Source organism: Salvelinus sp. IW2-2015, linkage group LG23 (genome assembly GCF_002910315.2).
Source record: "Salvelinus sp. IW2-2015 linkage group LG23, ASM291031v2, whole genome shotgun sequence".
In the NCBI taxonomy this organism is placed as follows: Eukaryota; Metazoa; Chordata; class Actinopteri; order Salmoniformes; family Salmonidae; genus Salvelinus; species Salvelinus sp. IW2-2015.
In genome coordinates this window covers 17,712,809-17,733,975 of record NC_036863.1, presented here as the reverse complement: position 1 = coordinate 17,733,975, position 21,167 = coordinate 17,712,809, and the positions used below count along the sequence as shown (strand labels likewise).

The window sequence follows — 21,167 nt, the reverse complement described above, 5'->3', positions numbered from 1 at the left end:
CATGCAACAATTGCGTTATTGAATGCCAAAACAGTCAGGCAACCATCTGTCATGTACTTCATATGACTGGTCTTGTGATGTCTTTCCTGTTTACAATGTCAGATCTGGACTGAGGAGTTCTTGGTGTGGGATCCCGAGGAGTTTCACTGAGATCTCTCTGCCCTCTGACGCTATATGGTTGCCCGATCTCATCATCAGTGAATTGTAAGAATTGACACTATGTATTCCTGTTCAAATTTCATAACATGTCATTGGATTACTTAATACACTCAGTCTCTTCGCAGAAATGTTCAACATTTGTCCTTTTAATTTAAAATGACAGACTGAAAAGGAAGTGTGTCTCATGTTCAACATACAGTACTGTAAGCAGCTGGAACTCTTGTTTTCCCTATAAGTCGTGTTCTTCCCCCTGTTAGTGTGGATGTAGGGGAGTCCCCTGCCATCCCCTATGTGTATGTCAACTCATCGGGGATGGTGAAAAACAACAAGCCTATCCAGGTGGTGTCTGCGTGTGACTTGGAGTTGTACGCCTTCCCCTTTGACAAGCAGAGCTGCACTCTGACCTTCCGCAGCTGGCTTCACTCAGGTTAGCATAGAGAGCTGTAAACACGCTAACATTAATACCCAGTCAAATGACTATACATCTGGATATGCACAGATGGATGACGTGGCTAAAACACACAATTAGAAGTGCAAAATTACAATGGCATACCTTTCGATACACAAAATACATGCATAAAGCTATGGCACATACAGTATTAAGTACACAAACACGAGCACATAAAACCCATACAGCTGGTAATTTAATATTGTATCAAATCAATAGCAGGTCATATTGACTGAGTGTCATTAAGGCTTAGTAAACTCTCTCCCTGACCTCTACCATCATGTATGCAGTGAGTGAGGTGAACCTGACTCTGTGGAGGAGTGCGGAGGACATCGCCAATGATCAGAAGTCGTTTATGGACGATGGCGAGTGGGAGCTGATGTCTGTGCCCTCCCGCTACTGGCAGCTCCGGCTGGATGGCAGAGACTATGCCCACATCCAGTTCAACGTGTGTGCCTACTGTTACCAGATCTAGGTCTCTCTTTGTTTCTCTTCAGATACTTGATTTGAAGGAAAGTATTTGAAGAAATACAAATATGACCTATATGTCTAGTGCCAACTGTATCCACATATACAGCAATACATATCCAGTCAGTAAATATGTAATATGTGAATAGGTGTGTTAGTGAGATTTTCTATATGGATTGATGTCTATCCAACAGGAAACAAAAAGATACACACTTCTCTTGTAGGGAGACTGTGACTGTACAATGACAACTAAATCAGATTGAGTATCGACAGGAGGTTTTTAGCCATCCCCTCCTCCTGGTACTCCTGTTGTGAAGGTGTTAAAGAGATCAGCCAGGGCTTCACGGACAGGATTAAGCGCTAATGCTAATAGATGAGGATGAGGCGCGTCCAGCATGCTGAGAGAGAGAGGCACCATAATGAGGCTGTCTCTGTGGCAGCTGATCAATGGCCGCCTTGTTCTGCCGGAGAAATGGGCCCTGGGCCTGCTGCAGGTGGGGGAGAGACTGCCTGCGAGGATAGGCTAGGCGGGGTTCTGTTGTACATTCAGCTCAGGAGGGCACTTAATGATGGAGTGTCAATCCAGCAGGGCTCATTGGGTTACCTTTACACTACTTGTGAAAGCGGTTAAGGGGATTCATGTGTTTTGGGGTACTGGAACAGGACAGGAGGGTAATACTGTGGAATATGGTTTTCTTGTGGGTTCAGTTGAAAAAAGTACAGTTGATATCTTAAGCTAAAATGGTGCAGAACTAGGTTTAAGTTAGTGAAGGGAAAAACATTTATTTCTCAATTTCTCACCTATGGGGGAGTTCAAACACATTCTTGACCCACGTGTGACATGAAATAGAAAAGTAAAACTCTCACCCTCTTTTTCACTCCCTCTCACCCCCACTGGTCAGGTGTTGATCCGCCGGCGCCCCCTGCTGTACGTGGTGAGTCTGCTCATCCCCAGCATCTTCCTCAGCTTCTACTTGCCGCACAACAGTAGCACGCGCATCACCTTCAAGACCAGCATCCTCCTGGGCTACACTGTCTTCAGGGTAAACCTGATGGACGAGATGCCTGCCACCACCATCAGAACACCACTCATAGGTATCATACACCAGCTCCTCTCCTCATCTTTGTTTCAAATGTTCTCTCATATTGTTTGACACACCAAGCTTGCCCTTCATACCCAGCCAAATGAGATGGTTTAGGATGAGTTGGACCGCAGAGTGAAGGAAAAGCAGCCAAGAAGTGCTCAGCATATGTGGGAACTCCTTTAAGACTGTTTGAAAAGCATTCCTCATGAAGCTGGTTGAGATAATCCCAAGAGTGTGCAAAGCTGTCATCAAGGCAAAGTGTGGCTACTTTGAAAAATCTAAAATCTTAAATATATTTTGATATATTTAACACTTTTTTGGTTACTGGATGATTCCATATGTGTTATTTCATAGTGTAGATGTCTTTACTATTATTCTACATTGTAGAAAATAGTAAAATAAAGAAAAAACATTGAATGAGTAGGTGTGTCCAAACTTTTGACTGGTACTGTATTTCTGATCTAAGACATGTCCTGGAAAAATGAAGATTAGTCTTTTTCTAACAGGTGTATTGTTGATGTTTGGTGTTCTCCATCCTATGTGTGTGTTCTTTGTGGTGTGCATGGCGTTGCTGGTGCTGAATCTAGCCATCTCCATATTTGTAGTGAAGCTCCTCCACCACAATGAGAAGGAGGTCAAGGAGATGTCAGTGTCCGCCTGTCTCCTCGATAAGAACGGCTCGTCCAGCCAGACCTTCCTCGAGAGCAACTTCACCTCTGTCAAAACACTAAATGATGTGGATCAGTGTGGTGGTGAGAGGGGACCTGTGTTGTTTGGATGCTTTGTATTTCTTAGTCAAAGGACACAAGAGTTTGACTAGGTATTAGGACCAAACATTTAGCAGGTGGTGGTTTTCCTAACTTTCCACAGATTTATTTACCTCAGATTTCTTATTCTATTTGATATGTAATGGCCAGCTCTGACTCATTTTCATGTTGACAACACCTCTATGTTGCTCTGTATTAACATCAAAACGATCAGAGAGAAAATACCCCTTTACAGTATGTCTAGACATACTAGTGGTAAGAAAAAGTATGTGAACCCTTTGGAATTACCTGGACTTCTGCATAAATTGGTTATACAATGTGTTCTGATCTTCATCACCTAACTTCTGTTGAGCTTCAATTGGCGGACAGATAGCCTTACATTCTCCTGCAAAATGTCTTGATAAACTTGGGAATTGATTTTTCCATCGATGAACACAAGCTGTCCAGGCCCTGAGGCAGCAAAGCAGCTCCAAACCATAATGCTCCCTCCACCATACTTTACAGTTGGGATGAGGTTTTGATGTTGGTGTGCTGTGCCTTTTTTCTCCACACATAGTGTTGTGTGTTCCTTCCAAACAATTCAACTTTAGTTTCATCTGTCCACAGAATAATTTGCCAGTAGCACTGTTGAACATCCAGGTGCATTTTTGCAAACTTCAGACGTGCAGAAATTGTTTTTTTTGGACAGCAGTGGCTTCTTCCGTGGTGTCCTACCATGAACACCATTCTTGTTAAGTGTTTTACTTATTGTGGACTCGTCAACAGAGATGTTAGCATGTTCCAGAGATTTCTGTAAGTGTATAGCTGACACTCTAGGATTCTTCTTAACCTCATTAAGCATTCTGCGCTGTGCTCTTGCATTCATCTTTGCAGGAAGGCCACTCCTAGGGAGAGTAGCAACAGTGCTGAACTTTCCCCATTTATAGACATTTTGTCTTACCGTGGACTGATGAACATCAAGGCTTTTAGAGATACTTTTGTAACCCTTTCCAGCTTAATGCAAGTCAACATTTCTTAGTCTTGTGTCTTCTAAGATCTCTTTTGTTTGAGGCATGGTTCACATCAGGCAATGCTTCTTGTGGATAGCAAATTCAAATTTAGTGAGTGTTTTTTATAGGGCAGGGCAGCTCTAACCAACATATCCAATCTCGTCTCAATGATTGTACTCCAGGTTAGCTGACTCCAATTAGCTTTTGGAGAAGTCTTTAGTCTAGGGGTTCACACACTTTTTACAACCTACACTGTGAATGTTTAAATTATGTATTCAGTATAGACAAGAAAAATACAATAATTTGTGTGTTATTAGTTTAAGCAGACTGTGTTTGTCTGTTGTTGTGACTTAGATGAAGATCAGGTCTAATTTGATGACCAATTTATGCAGAAATCCAGATAATTCCAAATGGTTCACATACTTTTTCTTGCCACTGTATTCAATCAACAGTTTGACTTTTATTTAATTTATTTGTTAAGATTGCGTTGTAGCAACAGAATATCTTCTCTTCGGACCTTCATGTGTCCAACCCCATCATAACCCCACTTACATGTTGTCCCTCCAGGCTTTGAGTTTGACCTGGCTCCAGAGGAACTGCTGTCTCTGAGCAAGCCCCAGGAGAGTGCTCCTCGGCTGGAGAGTATTCTCCAGGAGGTGGTGGCCCTGAGGCTCTACCTGCAGGAGGGAGAGAGTGACGACTCCGCCCAGGCTGACTGGGTGGCCCTCTGCTGCAAGGTGGACCTCCTCCTGTTCCGAGTATACCTGCAAATTCTGGTTGTCTACACCAGCACTCTGCTGCTACTGTGGGCCATCTGGAGCTCTGCATGAGGATAGAAGGGGAAAAAACTTTGTTCAAATGCATTTATTTTGCTCTAATAAAATGTTAAAAGTCAATTAAGGGTTATTGATGTGGTTGAGCCGACCCCCTTTGTCCCCACTTCTTCTTTTGATACGGTAGCAGCTAGAAGCAATTTAATCAATACTGTATTTGCATGTACTATTGGAAGATTGCGCCATACATAAATACAGACTGATGTATTAACATATTCATTCTGATGTGTTTCATAAAAATATATATCTTGCTCATGTTCCCCGGGCACATTCTGTTACATCAATGCTATATTATTCTACATGAACTTGAATCACCATACTCCCCTGAAACTTGTACAAAATCAATAAAGCACATTCAAAGTCTAGCTTAGGCAACTGCATTCCATGTTGGCTCACTGATAGTCCTAAAAAAGATACATGAGCTACTCATAAAAACCTTTGGCTGGGAACGATCTATGTAAATAGAATTTTCCCTTGAACACCAGACATTTGCTTTGAGCAGATCACGTTACAACCCATTGTATGGCCACCTCCTTGAGTTGAGTAAATAAATGAATGCTGGTTATTGTTTGCTGAAATGTTATATTGTACATTCATATTTGTGATGTAACTTCTTAGTCCCCTTCATATCAAACAAGTCATGTTGCTAGCCTACATATAAATGAATATTTTCAACTGTGGCAATTGGTTTGATTATGTATCCTGTTTTTAGCTAGAGTTGTGCAGGGATATAGATGCTGTGGAACTACAGTACCAGTCAAAAGTTTGGACACACCTACTCATTCAAGGGTTTCTTTATTTTTTACTATTCTCTACCTTGTAGAATAATAGTGAAGGCATCAAACTATGAAATAACACATGTGGAATCATGTAGTAACCAAAAAAGTGTTAGTTGCAAAAACCATCAAGCGCTATGATGAAACTGGCTCTCATGAGGACCGCCACAGGAAAGGAAGACCCAGAGTTACCTCTGCTTGTGAAGGATGGTTTCGTTCTCTTTTAACATAAATATATGCCTTATAGAAGTAGGACATGTTAATCACAAAACATAGCGTGACTGCAGAAAAGCTGTTGTTAATCTAGGGTGTCGACTGGGTAAACCACAAGGTTGAGACAAGATGGAAAAATGCTGAATAACAAGAAAACAGGAACTGAGGAATGTGTAGGGAAAATGCTGAATAACAAGAAAACAGGAACGGAGGAATGAGTAGAAACCAACAAATCAGCTCAATCTTCACAAGAACCATTCCGGACATTTCAATCCTGAGTGCTGTGACTGGACACCACCGATAGGCTAGCAAGTTTAAAACCACGCTAAGCCTCTACTGTGACAGGCCAACTCTAAAGTTGGAACTAACTCTGGAACAGTATAAAAGAAGATGTCTGTACTATTTCAGTCAGTTCTCTGCTTTACCCTGCGTGGTGATACAGTGAACCCGTATATACGAAAATTGCATTTACCATTTATCACTTGTGTTAAATAAAGATAATTATAGTATAATCAGTGACTCTGAATCACATTTTATCCTGATACCAGATTTGACGCAACCGTTCACATGCTGCAAAGGATAAATTCATTGGAATAACTGCACCTCAGATTGCAGCCCAAATAAATGCTTCACGGAGTTCAAGTAACAGACATCTCAACATCAACTGTTCAGAGGAGACTGCGTGAATCAGGCCTTCGTGGTCGAATTGCTGCAAAGAAACCACTACCAAATGACATCAATAATAAGAAGAGACTTGCTTGGGCCAAGAAACACAAGCAATTGACATTAGACCGGTGGAAATCTGTCCTTTAGTCCAAATTTGAGATTTTTGGTTCCAACCATGTGTCTTTGTGAGACGCAGAGTAGTTGAACGAATGATCTCTAAATGTGTGGTTCCCACCGTGAAGCATGGAGGAGGAGGTGTAATGTTGTGGGGGTGCTTTGCTGGTGATATGTCATCCCATCTGGTTTGGGCTTAGTGGGACTGTAATTTGTTTTCAACAGCACAATGACCCAACACACCTGTAGGCTGTGTAAGGGCTATTTGACCAAGAGGGAAAGTGATGGAGTACTGCATCAGATGACCTGCCCTCCACAATCACCTGACCTCAACCCAATTAAGATGACTTGGGATGAGTTGGACTGCAGAGTGAAGGAAAAGCAGCTCAGCATATGTGGGAACTCATTCAAGACTGTTGGAAAAGCATTCCAGGTAAAGCTGGCTGAGACAATGCCAAGAGTGTGCAAAGCTGTCATCATGGCAAAGGGTGGCTACCTTGAAGAATCTAAAATACAAAATATATTTTGATGTATTTAACACATTTCTGGTTACTACATGATTCCATATGTGTTATTTCATCGTTTTGATGTCTTCACTATTATTCTACAATGTAGAAAATAGTACAAATAAAGAAAAACCCTTGAATGAGTAGGTGCGTCCTAAACATTTGACTGTTACTGTATTTTAAAGGATCCAGCCAGTACAATGAGTAATGACTGATTTGCTCTTAGTAGCTACATATTTTCAAGTGTTTTTGTGTGTCATTAATGGACATGATTTTTCAACAAAGTTTTATCTCTTTAGTCCCCCAAAACATGAAATGTTTAATTGTTGATGTATGCAGTAGGCATGTTTTTTATCCAAAGATGACGCAAGTGTTTTCGCAGCAGTGTGTATCATCTATCCATGTAACATAAACTGTATCAGCAGGATCCTATCACATAATAAAAGTCCTAGATTCAATTTCGTTGTAGATTGCAGTACATATTCCCCCAACATAAGCAGTTTAAGAAATCAATGAACAAAATTATGTCTAAGATCAGTATCAAATGTCAGTTGGATCTTGTTAGGTAGATAAGAGAAAACCGACCTGCACTTAAACTCCCATATGAAAACCAAGCTGCCAGAGAAAATAGGCCTATGCTCCTCTGTATGTTCAGGAAATCAATTTCTTAATGCAGGATTTTTTTTGAGAGAAATCATATCTCCACAGTAAGCTCATCTCATATGTACATACTGTACTCTATACCATCTATTGCATCTTGCCATCTTTATGTAATACATGTATCACTAGCCACTTTAAATAATGCCACTTTTATATGTTTACATACCCTACATTACTCATCTCATATGTATATACTGTACTCGACACCATCTACTGCATCTTGCCTATGCCGTTCTGTACCATCACTCATTCATATATCTTTATGTACATATTCTTCATCCCTTTACACTTATGTGTATAAGGTAGTTGTTGTGAAATTGTTAGGTAGATTACTCGTTGGTTATTACTGCATTGTCGGAACTAGAAGCACAAGCATTTCGCTACACTCGCATTAACATCTGCTAACCATGTGTATGTGACAAATAACATTTGATTTGATTTGATTTTAAGCTTATAAAATACATTGAGGATTCAGTTGGAGGAAAAAGCTGATATACCACACGAAACTTGATCCATACACAGACATCTGTTAGGCTACACGGCCAGATACTGTAAACTTGGATAGGCCTGAGTGCTCTGAGTTATCTCCTCAGGACGTGATGACATAAGATAACCTCAGCTGCTTCCAATCCCCATCATAAAATCCCCGATGGACACACCCTCGTGTTCATAGTTACATCAGCTGGCTAAGGCAGCGTCATGCAGAATGAAACTTAATTTAACTAATACATGATACTGTAGACATTAGGCTACAGTGGACACTCCTGAATATGGGTCTCGGCGGCGCCAGTAGACTGCTGCATCTCAAAACTGAGCACTGCTCATTATAGACAAGCTCAAGGCAGAGAAGTGAAACGTAGTGCAGAATGAGAAGTTCAGCACTTTGGACAGCGATCGTCTTGCTCCTGATACAAGGCACCGCGCGAGCCTGCACAGGTAAGAAGATGCACGTGCAAAATTAATTCCAGATAGGTTGTGGCGTTATTGACAGAGGTTGCCTGTTTTGGAAGTTGCCATTTTATATAATGCTAGATTTACACAATAATAATTGTATAACACTCAATATGTTGCATTTAGTGGATAGCATAAGTGGATATGTTGAATCAGTATGTTGAAGCGATGTGTTTTACCTCCGTTAGTCAAGAAACCGGGCAATAATACCGGACGCTTTGCCAATGCCACCTTGGTATGTCTCTCCGAGTACTTGAGTGCTGGGTACAAGAAGGGGATTTGACCCGTGCGCAACTGGCGAAATTGCACAATGGTGGCCATCGACCTTATGGTGGATTCTATCCTCAGTGTGGTAAGTAGGCCTCCTGCTCTTAGTAGAATAATAGTTCAGTATACTGAGATTGTGTGTAGCCTATGTTGATCTTCACTATTTGCCCTATGTTACAACAGGACGAGAAGAACCAGGTTCTGACAACATATGTATGGTACAGGCAGGTAAGACAAATAACTATTTGCAATAAATAGCAAAATAACTATTTAAACAACAAATAGATTTAGTTGAAAAAAAGTTTCCAAGAAATTAAAACATACATAAAACTTGTAAAAACTACAGTAGAACATTGTTATGTCTCTCCTTTGGACATTTATCAAACACTTCTTCACAGAGGATCTTACAGTTATAAGCGATTATACCATACTTGTTATTATTAATACTAGACCATGCTTACTGGCTTATGCTATAACTCTGTATCAGGAATGGACAGATGAATTATTGATATGGAACCCAGAGGACTTTGATGATGTGAATCAAATGTCCATACCGACTGCCAATGTGTGGGTGCCTGACATACTAATCAACGAGTTGTAAGTCCAGTGTTTTGTGATCGTTATTGTCAGTGTAGGCCATCGCATTTTAGGCCATGCAGTCAAATCAAAGTCTGCATAAAAGAGTATCGTTATCTTTGATTAAGCATTACTAAAGTACAGTGCAGTGTAAAGTGTGTGTGTGTAATACGCTGAAATATTAGTTGTCCAAATCAGCCACAAACATATTTATTGCATCTCTTTGCTTTGGTTTGAGTTGTGCTTCCTGCTGTAATCTCTCAGTGTGGATGTGGGTAAGTCTCTGGATATTCCCTGTGTGTACGTGACCCATTATGGTCTGGTGCGCAACTACAAGCCCATCCAGGTGATGACAGCCTGCACTCTCAACATCTACAACTTCCCCTTTGACGTCCAGAACTGCAGCCTGACCTTCCAGTGCTGGCTCCATACCCGTAAAACATGTCTTATTTAGTCATTTGGCTATGCATGTGGCGAAAAGCTTTACAACTGCACATACTGTAGGCTACAATACCAGGTAAGGATGCCTTTTTTTATTTTTTGTAAGGGAGGTGGGGATGGATAAGCTAAGTGTCAGTCACTCAGTCCTCAACATTTTTGTATTATTCTTTATTTTTAAAAATAATTTTCCTAGTGCCAGCTGTGGCTGAGGACTGCTGATAATAGCCATTTACATAATTTACATTAATCTGAACCCACTGACCTATGTCTCATCCATGTTCATGTCTGTAGTTAATGGCATTGACCTCAAGCTGATGAGGAGCACGGAGGCACTCAAGGTGGACAAGAGTGTCTTCATGAACAGGGGGGAGTGGGAGCTGCTACATGTCCTGTCTAAATACAAGCGCTTCAGTCTGGACAACATTGACTCCTATGCCGAGATGAAGTTCAATGTGAGTATACATAACAATCATTCATTAGCTTTTATTTATGTATTCATGACAGGTTTGGGCAATATATTATTTGGCAATGATTGACCTGGTTTATAAGATTGTTAGGGTTGCAAAATTCTGTTTGCAAACAACTTTCCCAAAATTCACAAGTTTTCCAGATATTCTGGTAGGAGGATTCTCAGATTTCCTGCTTATTCCCTCCTGATTCCAGTAATCTTCCAACCAGGATTTCTGGAAAACCGGGGAATTTTGGGAAAATTAACGGAATTTAGGCAACCCTATGCATGATGATGAAGTAAATGGCAATAATTGAAAGAGTACAATAAAGGGATGGGAAAGATCCCCACAATTCAGCAAGAGCCTACACATGTTAAAATTATATGCAGTATATACTTTTCAATTACTATATACAATCATGTTCAAATCAATCATATCATGTACATAATACCTTAGCGCAAATCATTTATTCAAAACCAACTGAACCTGACAGAAAAGCAAGACCTTTAGTAAGAATAGATCAAATATAGAAATATATGACGATAGTAGACCCTAACCTTGACCTCTACCGCATGAGGCTTTATTAGAAACATAAGATCTTCAGCTGTATTAAATATGTATTGAGAATGGACCTTTTTCTTATGCATCATACAAAGAAAGCAGGCTTGCTTTATGGAAAATTAACAAAAGGATATGAGTGAGGATCTATATGTGAAAGTGTGATAGAGAGTGGGAGTCCATCCCACCTCCGTTTTAGGGTCATTGATAGAATCTGTTGGTATATTGTTCTCCTCACGATCAAAATGTTTTTCTGACAGATATATGTAGTGAGATATGGAAATGCGTACTACTTCTTGTTAATTACTGCTCTATTCCCAATTATTGTTTATTTGGATCCCCATTAGCTTTGCAGAAACATCACAAGTAACATAACACTGATACACTGATAGACAAGTGTCTGTGTGTGTGTGCGTCCTCTCACAGTCCTGATACACTGATAGACAAGTGTCTGTGTGTGTGTGCGTCCTCTCACAGTCCTGATACACTGATAGACAAGGACAGTCACACAAATAAAAATTACAACGATATACAAACAATGATCGAGTGCCGAGTGTCTGAGTGCCTGTTTGTGCGTGTCCTCTCACAGTCCCCACCTTCCATGAGATGTTGTTTAATCAGTTTTTTAAAGGAAATTTAGCTGTTTGCTTGAGTAAATGGAGATGGAAGGGAATTCTATGACTCTGTATAAAACTGTGCCTTGCTGTGAATTCGTTTTTGGACTTGGGGACTGTGAAGAGACCCCTGGTGCATGTCTTATGGGGTATGTATGGGTGTCTGAGCTGAATGTTATTTGATTATGCAGACAATCTGGAATGTTCATCACAGTAATACTTCTCGTAAAAACTAGAAGAGAAGCAATGAATCTCTCGTCAACCTTGATGAATGTCATCAGGTGGTGATCCGAAGCAGACCTCTGTTCTACACTGTGAACCTGTTGCCGCCCAGCATCTTCCTGATGGTGATGGACCTGGTGGGCTTCTACTTCCCCCCGGACAGCGGAGAGCGGGTGTCCTTCAAGATCACTCCTGGGCTACTCTGTCTTCCTCATCATCGTCTCCGGCACGCTGCCCTCCGCCGCCATCGGCACGCCGCTCATAGGTGAGAAATGCAGCTGGTGCATTAGTGGCTCAGATTTTTGAGATGTGTCATTAAGGATGGAATTGTGAGCTCTATTGCAGTTAAGAATAGGTTGAGGTAGTAGTGAAGGACTATTGTTTGTTGGGGCCCTGGTCAAAAGTAGTGCACTACATAGGGAATAGGTTGCCATTTGCGATGTAGCCGTTGTCTTCTAAGGGTATACCTTGTAGTGTGCAGAGGTCATATCGATTCATCCCTCTCTCTCTAGATGTATACTTTGTAGTGTGAATGGCTCTGTTGGTGATCAGCCTGACAGACACAGTGTTGATAGTCCGTCTGGTGCATAAGCAGGACCTGCAGCCCCACGTGCCCCAGTGGCTCAAACACTTGGTGCTGGAGCGGGTCACAGTCCTCCTGTGCATCCGCAACAAGCACAGCCTGTGCTCCTTGCTGTCCCGGGACTACGACCACGTGGGCCATTACAAAGAGAACAACATCAGCCAGGGTATTGTATCTACATGAGGGTTGGGTAGGAAGAAGAGTATGAGATAAGGAGAAAAGAGGGAAGGGAGAGGGAAAAGGTTAGCTTTAAGAGGGAAAAAAGACATGGGCAGTAGTTCTAGTATACAATGTTCTCTCTGAGCAGTATTCATTGATTTAAAAAATACAGCAGCATTACAACATTTATCATAGAGAGTGAGAAAGAGAGAGAAAAGGATAAAAAGAGATACATTTACAGGTCTGTTTTCTCTCTTTGGAAATAATCAATGTCTGTCGCTTTGGGACAATAAATAAATGTTGCATCCACAAACTCAACACAACATTGGATACTTAAAATACAAGTACATCCTGTTATATGACCCCACTCCACCCACTCTCTCCCTGTGTGACCCCTTGCAGCTCTATGTAACCACCACCACCTTCACCACACCTGCGAGATCGGCCGTGGCGGCGAGGACAGCAGGGAGCAGGGTCTGGGGGGCCTGGTGGTCCTGCCCGTGGTGCGTGACACCACACAGCTCGTTATGGACAACATCTTGCACGAGATCTCGTCCATCCGCGGCATCCTGGAGAAGAAGGACGAATGCTGGGACATTGCCAAGGAGTGGCTGCAGGTGGGCTACGTGCTGGACGTGCTGCTCTTCAGGGTCTACCTGGTGGCCATGCTGGCCTACAGCATCACCCTGGGGACCCTCTGGTCCATGTACCAGTACGCATGAGCGCCTCACAGTGGAGGAGGGTCTAATGGTGGATGTGGAGGGCCTTATTGTGGAGCAAGGCCTGATGATGTAGGTGGAGGGTCTTACTGTGGGGGAGGGCCTGACGGTGGATGTGGGGACATAGAGGGCTTACGCATGCCTGATACAAAGAGTTTTATTGAGGTGGATCTGTTCAGTTGAGCATCATGGTAGAGGTAAGGTAGGGGGCACTTTGAGTCTGAGGTCATTCTTGGGAGTAGAGAGATGAGTGGGAAGATGCAGTGGATGATGGTATAGGAGGATATATGGAATATGTGGAGGAGAGGTAATGCTATTTGGTTGCATTTGCTTTTAAATGGCATAGTTTGTATATTCCAAGATCAACTTCACTCCTTCAGTTGAATATAGTGTTAATATTGTTAATAAATTATAAGAAACATATAACGTGATATTAATCATCACATTTCAATTGATAAAGTTTATTTATTATTACGAAAGTCACTGAAAGTCACTGACTATTAAAGTTAATTTGATTATGTCCCTTACATGCCATCAATCAGGTATCTAGCCATGATGATGACAGACTGGATTCAATCGGATCATGCTTGTAGACAATGCAGCTTTTAAAGGCAATGTTACCACGTTTGCGCACTTCGCGGAGATCGCATTCAAGGAAGAAGCTGCAGATGTCTGTTCAATTGGAAATTGGGATGGAATCCTGGCCAAAGTTTGTTTTAAGCTTTTTCCATTGAACTTCCTTAACACTGTCACGTTGTATAAATGATTGGAGACAGGCGCAGGAATACGTAATAGTAGGTTTTAATACTCCCCCCAAATTACACAACATGCCATGAAAGGCATAGGGACGAAGCCCAAAACAAACACGTATACAAAACACACAGGGATGTATCCCAAACAAAAGAGCGAGGTTAAACCTCTAATAAATACACGGGACGAGACCCGTAATAACAATTGCACAAAACACGTAAGTACTCACAGGACCAATGGACATGGTAACAATAACCGACAAGACAATGGTGAACAGAGGGCACATATATACAGTTACTAATTAGGAGATTTGGAATCAGGTGTGCGTAACGAGACAGTTCAGTGAAGCCTAGAGGCCGGTGACGTAGACCTCCGGAATTGGTACACGGAAAGAGCAGCAGTACCGGGGGAATCCGTGACAAATACAGCCAATGTCCACATTCAGGAAAATGCCAGATAGGCTGGTCCATTTTTTGCCTCCTGGGCCTGTCAAACTTTTATTTTTCTCACCAAATTATCATTATCTGGCTAATAATGGGGGCCTCTTGGGAAAAAATATGGGCCGGTGTGGGGGCCTCAAGGAATCTGCTAGGGCAGATTTCTTGTCCCAGTCCGCCCCTGTCCACATTCAAATGATGGGAGGTGAAAATAAAGCAATTTTCCACTTTATATTATAATTATTTGTATTATTATTAAATTGCCGGGTTAGGGTTTAAGTCATACAAGAGACTTCAATACACCACACTAACCACAGGGTGGCACAGTAGTGCTCTGCCCAGCACTATCCAGCCTCATGCTCCAGTACAGAGAAGGTATGGGTATTATTAATTCCTCTCAGGGATGGCCTATTTTTATTTATTTTTTATTTAACAAGGCAAGTCAGTTAAGAATAAATTTGTATTTACAATGACGGCCTACCCCGTCCAAACCCTCCCCTAACCCGGACGATGCTGGGCCAATTGTACGCGGTCTTATGGGACTCCCGATCAATGCCGGTTGTGATACAGCCCGGGATCAAACCCGGGTCTGTAGTGACGCCTCTAGCACTGTGATGCAGTGCCTTAGACAACTGTGCTACTTGGAACCCTAGCAAGAGGACTGACACTAATGTACTAAACGTAAAGATTTTGGCCTCACTGGAAAATGTACTCAGTGGGAGTACTCAGATAGGATAAATGCCATTGACACCCAACATAATTAAAGCCTAAAACCGTTCCACAGTAAATGGGAGCATCGATCCCAATATATTCAACAAGTATCCAGGCTGCAGCAGTTCCTGAGTCTGTGTGGACGACTGACTCTAGCCCTTTTAGTTCAGCACTATGCCTGGCTGTTTCATTCCCCCTGAGTTTTAGCTGATTTTCAGCTATAATAAATGCTTTATCAGTGTGACGCTTGGATTAGAAAATCTCTGAAAATGTCTGGTATGTATAAATGGTGTTCTAAAACTAATTACAGTAAACATTCCAAAATGGTAATAAAAAACAACACAGGAAATGTTATCAATGAGTATTGCCATAAATAAGCATGACCCCAGGCTTTCAATAGTTTGTCTATTTTTTAAAAATAATAATCAAGTACAACCAGAGAGGGTAGACATCTGACTAGGGCTGCAACATTCCGGAACGTTCCCAAATTCCCAGGTTTTACTCAAATCTTTTTTGGAGGATTAGGGATTTCCTGATTATTCCCCCCTGACATACCTGGGAATTTTGATAAAGCTACCGGAATTTTTGCATCCCTACATCGGACTGTAGCCTACCATCTTTGGTGAAGTAGTATACTGTAGTACACTAGACTAACACTAGAGGGTTCCATTACCAGCATTAACCAGTACTACACTTATGGAGTTGCAGGAATACACACTGAGCTTAAACAGTCATTTCTACACCAACAGGTAAGTTCATAAGACACATCTCCAAATTGCAATGAAGCTATGGACCTCTATTTTATAAACTCCTTGAAGAACATCTACTTTAAATAAACAACAAATTACAATTCCAGAGATGACGCCAAAACTACAATTACTATTCCACCATATCAAGATTGAAGCCTCAGTGCACAGAAAAGTTTGTTCAATCAGTAACCTTAATCAGTAACCTCAGTAAACCTTTTAAATAATTATCCCCATCCAACATATTCACAAACCACAAAAGTTCAGTGACTACAAAAATCATACAAAACTAAGTCTACCATAACAGCAACAACATGAAACACACAGAATAGTTCAGTTACGTGTTGCTCGGGTTGCTTGCTGTATTACAGTAAATTAGTAGGGGCGGCCATGTTGTTTGGCTTTCTCCTCTCCGAGGCTGGATCAATGCCTGGGGTAGGGGGAGGCTAACGCCTACAGGCCAGGCTTAGCTGAGAAAACAATCCCAGTGATTTGGACAAGACTGTTTGCCCTCCATTCAACAGACCTACTGTCTGAACCCTTCTCTAACCATTCGATCATATTGGTGTCAAAGAGCACATAAAGATGGGACCCCTGGCCCCACACAAACACACACAAAGCCCCGCCCCCTCCCGGGGTCACATGGGCCCAATCAACCAACATCCCCACTCTGCTCTGTTTCTAATAGAGAGCAGAGTGGGGATGTTGGTTGATTGGGCTCATGTGACCCGGGATCAAACCAAACTCATGGTGTCCTGTTCATGAAGGAACATAATCAGCAACAGCTGATCATTTCCCACTCTGTCCTTCTTTCCCTAAATCGCCAAATACCCTTAAAACAACCAAGATAGCCCAACTCGCCACATTGGGTTTGATATGCAGAGGCCGTTGGAGGAGGGAGTGGATAGCAAAAGAGAGGTACCTCATTAGCGGATCCTTCTGAAGGGAAAGGTCAGGGCATGCATATGCTGCCCATATTCCTCAAAGCATGCTGGGAAGGGAGAGGGCTGCCAGCTATAATGGGGAGTCGAAGGAGAACCTCTGGTCTCTTGTTTGCGCCGAAACAGACGTCGAGTTCTCCTGGCTTTATTAACCTGGTTAGGTCAGCTATAAGGAAGTTGAAAGAAGCGCTCACATCTCTGGGAGGAGAAACAATGGTGACCCCTATTATGCAGGTTGCTATAATACTGTAATACTATATATTATAATACCTGTCTAATGAGCACAGCACTTTGAAATAATAATGTTGAAGTGAATGTGATGGTAGTGGTTTGGAAAATAAGGATGTCTAAGTCTGTTCTGTGGTGTTTGGAGTGTCTAGACAAGTTGCTCATCAGTCTGTTGTGGTGCTGCTCTGAGGTGTAATGTTGTCTGTCCAGTTGGCCCACCCAAACCTTTCAAAGCAACGTGGTTCCAAATAAACAGAGTGAGACAGTTGGGGAAGGAAGAACGATAGAAAGAGGAAAATAGAGCGAGATGGTCCTGTATGGCTCAGTTGGTAAAGCATGGCGCTTGCAAATGCCAGGATTGTTGGTTTGATTCCCGGGGCCACCCATACGTAAAATGTATACGCGCATGACTGTTAGTCGCTTTGGATAAAACCGTCCGATAAACGGCATATACATAAAGAACAATATTATATATTCGAGAGAGAGGAAGATGGATAGAAAGTGAGCTGCGTCATAAGGACTAAAGCTCAGCTAGAAAAGGTAGCTCAGTTTGGTTAATGCCATGTTTGTATCTCTTCCTACAAGCACAGAAAAGCAGAACCATTTGTGTCTCGCCTCGTTTCCCCTCTAGCAACGATCAGGGCGGCAGGGCGGCAGCAATAATGGCTTGCGCCCTGCATATCTAATGATAGCATTTATGACCTCATAATGGGAGAGGAATATAGGACAGACATGGTTGGTGAGTCAAGCACCGACACGTTCGGTTCCATTTCAACAGACTACTGTCTCTGTTAGAAAATGTCTATCTGGTCATTCAACATGCGGAACACATCCACCCATGGCACTACTGTCTGCTAACTGGTAGATGTATTCCAGACACAACACTGGCCATGTTCTTACTCAAGAGGCTTTTCGCTACAGCTCAACAGCAGGGGATGCTGCTGTGACCAACACAAATGACCTCTTCAGATGCAGTGTAACATGGCTTCGCATCAGCCTCCTGTAGTGGATCATCTAGTCAGTGCTGCACTTAACAGCCCACTCACACTATATCCAACAGAGCTCCGGTAGTGGAGAGCCATTTCAAAGCAGCCACAGGGAATATAGGGACACTAGTCAAAGAAGTGGCAGCTGCGGCATATTACTCAATTTATTGGACTTGATTTAATACCTTCTGCTTCGCAAGGCTTTTCTAGCATTAGGGGACTTAAGTGACTAAAGGCATATAAGACCTGGGCAGTGAGTACAATATGTGTCTTCCCCATCACCAGTGTAATATGGTACTACCTCCGTAGCCCAACTGACTTATTCAAATCACCGTAATTCCAGTTCCTCTGGTGCTCTTAAAGAAATTGACAAAAGGGGTGACTGAGGGGTGAGGATCAAGACCAATATTTTTTTGGTGTGCAGAAAAAAGTGGGATGTGTAGAAGAGGAGAGAAGTGTTGAATGAGAAAAGCTGCTGCATTCAGATGTGAGAGGAGGTGAAGCTGGGCAGAATCTCACGGGGGAAGGTCTATGCATCTTCCTTTTTCAGCCGCAGCATCAGTCTTCCAAGAGACTTCATGGTTGTTACCCGTTTACAGAGATGCTTTTGAAAGCCCGGCGGCCGACGCTCTTGGAACTCTCTGGAATGGAAAACAGTGAAAGTGACGACGTACACTCTTAAGCAACACACACAGACAGATGCACTCACATACTCACAAACACACAAAAGAGCACACATGTAGACAGCCAGACAGACACTCACAGTTCTGCATAACAAAACATACCTGCTGTATGGCTCTCCAACATGCTGTGTATTCTGTAAACCTGTAATTATTCTTAGCATCAACAACGTATGGTAGGCACCTGAAGAGTCCACATAGTATATCAGGAATGGGTCACCCAGAAAGAGAAGGGAAGCACCACATTAGAAAACAGGCAGACAAACTCAAGTCGATTTTTTATTTATTTTCTAACTGCAGATTGAAGGTATACAACTGAACATTGTTATTTTTCATATGAGACTCATAAATAAAAATACAAAAAATGTTCACTACAAAACAATCTACTGTTAGTAGGATGTAAAAAATATTATCTTTCACTATCGAAGGCACAAAATGTACTTAGTGACAACATNCCCCCCCCTCCAGGCTGCAGCAGGCCATTCACTGGACCCTGCCCCTTCCACTCACATCGCCCACAAGGGTCACATGAGTCCAATCAACCAAGGCCAAAAATCCCCACTCTGCTTCGTTTCTAAAACAGAATTGGGATCAAACTGAACTCATCATCAGGGGATGTGTCCTCTAGTGTCCTCCTTTCCCTAAATCACCAAAGACCCTTAAAACAATCAAGATAGTCCAAGACAGCCTAACTCTCCACTACGACTAGCCACATTGGGTTTGATATGCAGAGGCCGGTGGTGATGGAGTGAATAGCTAAAGAAAAGTAGCTCATTAGCTGATCCTTCTCAGGGGAGAGGTCAGGGTCTGCATATGCTGCCCAAAGACAGCTGGGAAGGGAGAGGACTGTCTGCTATAATAGGGAGCCGAAGGAGAACCTCTGGTCTCTTGTTTGTGCCGAAACAGATGGCAGGGTCTCCTGGCTTGATTAACCTGGTTAGGTCAGCTATAAGGAAGCCGATCTTAGATGTTCCAGATTGAAAGAAGGGCTCTCATCTCTGGGAGAAACAATGATGAGCCCAATTATTCAGGTTGCTATAATACTTTGTCTAATGAGCACAGGACTTTGAAATAATAATGTTGACGTGAATATGATGGTGGTGATCTGGAAAAGAAGGACATCTAAGCCTGTGCTGTGATTCCAGGAGTGTTTGGAGAGTGTCTAGATGAGTTGCTTGTCAGTCTGGTGTGTTGCTGAGGTGTAATGTTGTCCATCTAGTTAGCACAACCTTCCAAAGCAAAATGGTTCCAAATAACACAGAGAGCGAGAAAGAGAGACAGACAGAGCCAGAGAGAGGGGGTGGGGTGGGGGAAGGAAGAAGGATAGAGGAGAGGAAAATAGAGAGCACTAGAAAGAGAGAGTGAGAGAAAGATAGAGGGAAAGATAGAAAGTGAGGAATACTAAAGCCCACCAGATAGCTCAGTTTAGTATAATGCCATGTTTGTATCGCTTCCTAGATGCACAGAAAAACTGAACCATTAGTGTCTCGCCCCGTTTCCCCCCTAACAGCAACCCGGGTGGCAGCAATAATGGCGTGCACCCTGCATATCTAATGATAGCATTTATTACCTACATAATGAGAGAGGAATGTAGGACATGGTCGCTAGGCAAGCACTGACACAATGCTAACCATTAGCACTTCCATTTGGTTCTATGTCAACAGACTACTGTCTCTGTCAGAAAATACCTATCTGGTCATTCTACATGCAGAACACATACCCATGGCTCTACTGTCTGGTAGATGTAATAATTCCAGCCACAACACTGGCCATGTCATGTTCTTACTCAAGAGGCTTTTCGCTACAGCTCAACAGCAGGGGGTGCTGCTGTGGTCAACAACACAAATTACCTCTTCATATGCAACTTAACATGGCTTCGCATCAGCCTCCTGTAGTGGATCATATATTCTGTGCTACACTTAACGGCCCACTTACACTATACCCAAATGAGGTCCCGTAGTGGAAAGCAGCCACAGGGAATAAAGAGACACTAGTAAAAGAAGTGGCAGTGGCGGCATATTACTACATTTATTTGACTTGATTTAATACCTTCTGCTTGGCAAGGCTTTTCTGGCATTAGGTGACTAAATGCATTTAAGAACTGAGCAATGAGTACTACATCTTTACCCCATCACTAGTATAGTGGAATATAATACTCCCTCTGTACCCCAACTGACTTATTCAAATCACCATAATTCCAATTCCTCCGGTGCTTTTAAAGAAATTGACAAAAAGGGATGACAGAGGGTTGAGGATCAAGACATATATTTTTTGTGCACAGAGAAGTGGGACTGGTGGAAGAGAGAAAAGTGTTGAATGAGAAAAGCTGTTGCCTACAGATGTGAGAGGAGGGGAAGCTGGGGAGAATCTCATGGGGGGCGGTCTATGCATCATCATTTGTCAGCTGCAGCAACGGTCCTCCCAGTGACTTCATGGTTGTTACCCATGTTTACAGAGCTGCTTTT

The 21,167-nt window shown here is 42.4% G+C and overlaps 1 protein-coding gene and 1 pseudogene across 1 annotated transcript; both read left to right on the top strand.

Annotated features, from left to right (window-relative positions):
- Positions 1–427: 427 nt before the first annotated feature.
- LOC111950834 (5-hydroxytryptamine receptor 3B-like) lies at positions 428–2,504 on the top strand. The gene is made up of 3 exons (XM_023968735.2): positions 428–586; positions 898–1,055; positions 1,978–2,504. The coding sequence occupies exons 1-3, from the start codon at positions 472–474 to the stop codon at positions 2,227–2,229; spliced, it is 525 nt and encodes a 174-aa protein (XP_023824503.2). The 5' UTR covers positions 428–471; the 3' UTR covers positions 2,230–2,504.
- A 5,960-nt stretch (positions 2,505–8,464) lies between these two features.
- On the top strand, positions 8,465–15,476 carry LOC111950494 (5-hydroxytryptamine receptor 3A-like; annotated as a pseudogene).
- The last annotated feature ends 5,691 nt before the right edge of the window (positions 15,477–21,167 follow it).

Excerpts from the sequence above, each read along its gene's own strand:
- LOC111950834 (XM_023968735.2), top strand. The coding sequence starts at position 472 with ATGGTGAAAAACAACAAGCCTATCCAGGTGGTGTCTGCGTGTGACTTG. Across the intron at positions 587-897 it reads CCGCAGCTGGCTTCACTCAG|TGAGTGAGGTGAACCTGACT; the intron begins GTTAGCATAGAG and ends TCATGTATGCAG. Across the intron at positions 1,056-1,977 it reads ATGCCCACATCCAGTTCAAC|GTGTTGATCCGCCGGCGCCC; the intron begins GTGTGTGCCTAC and ends CCCACTGGTCAG.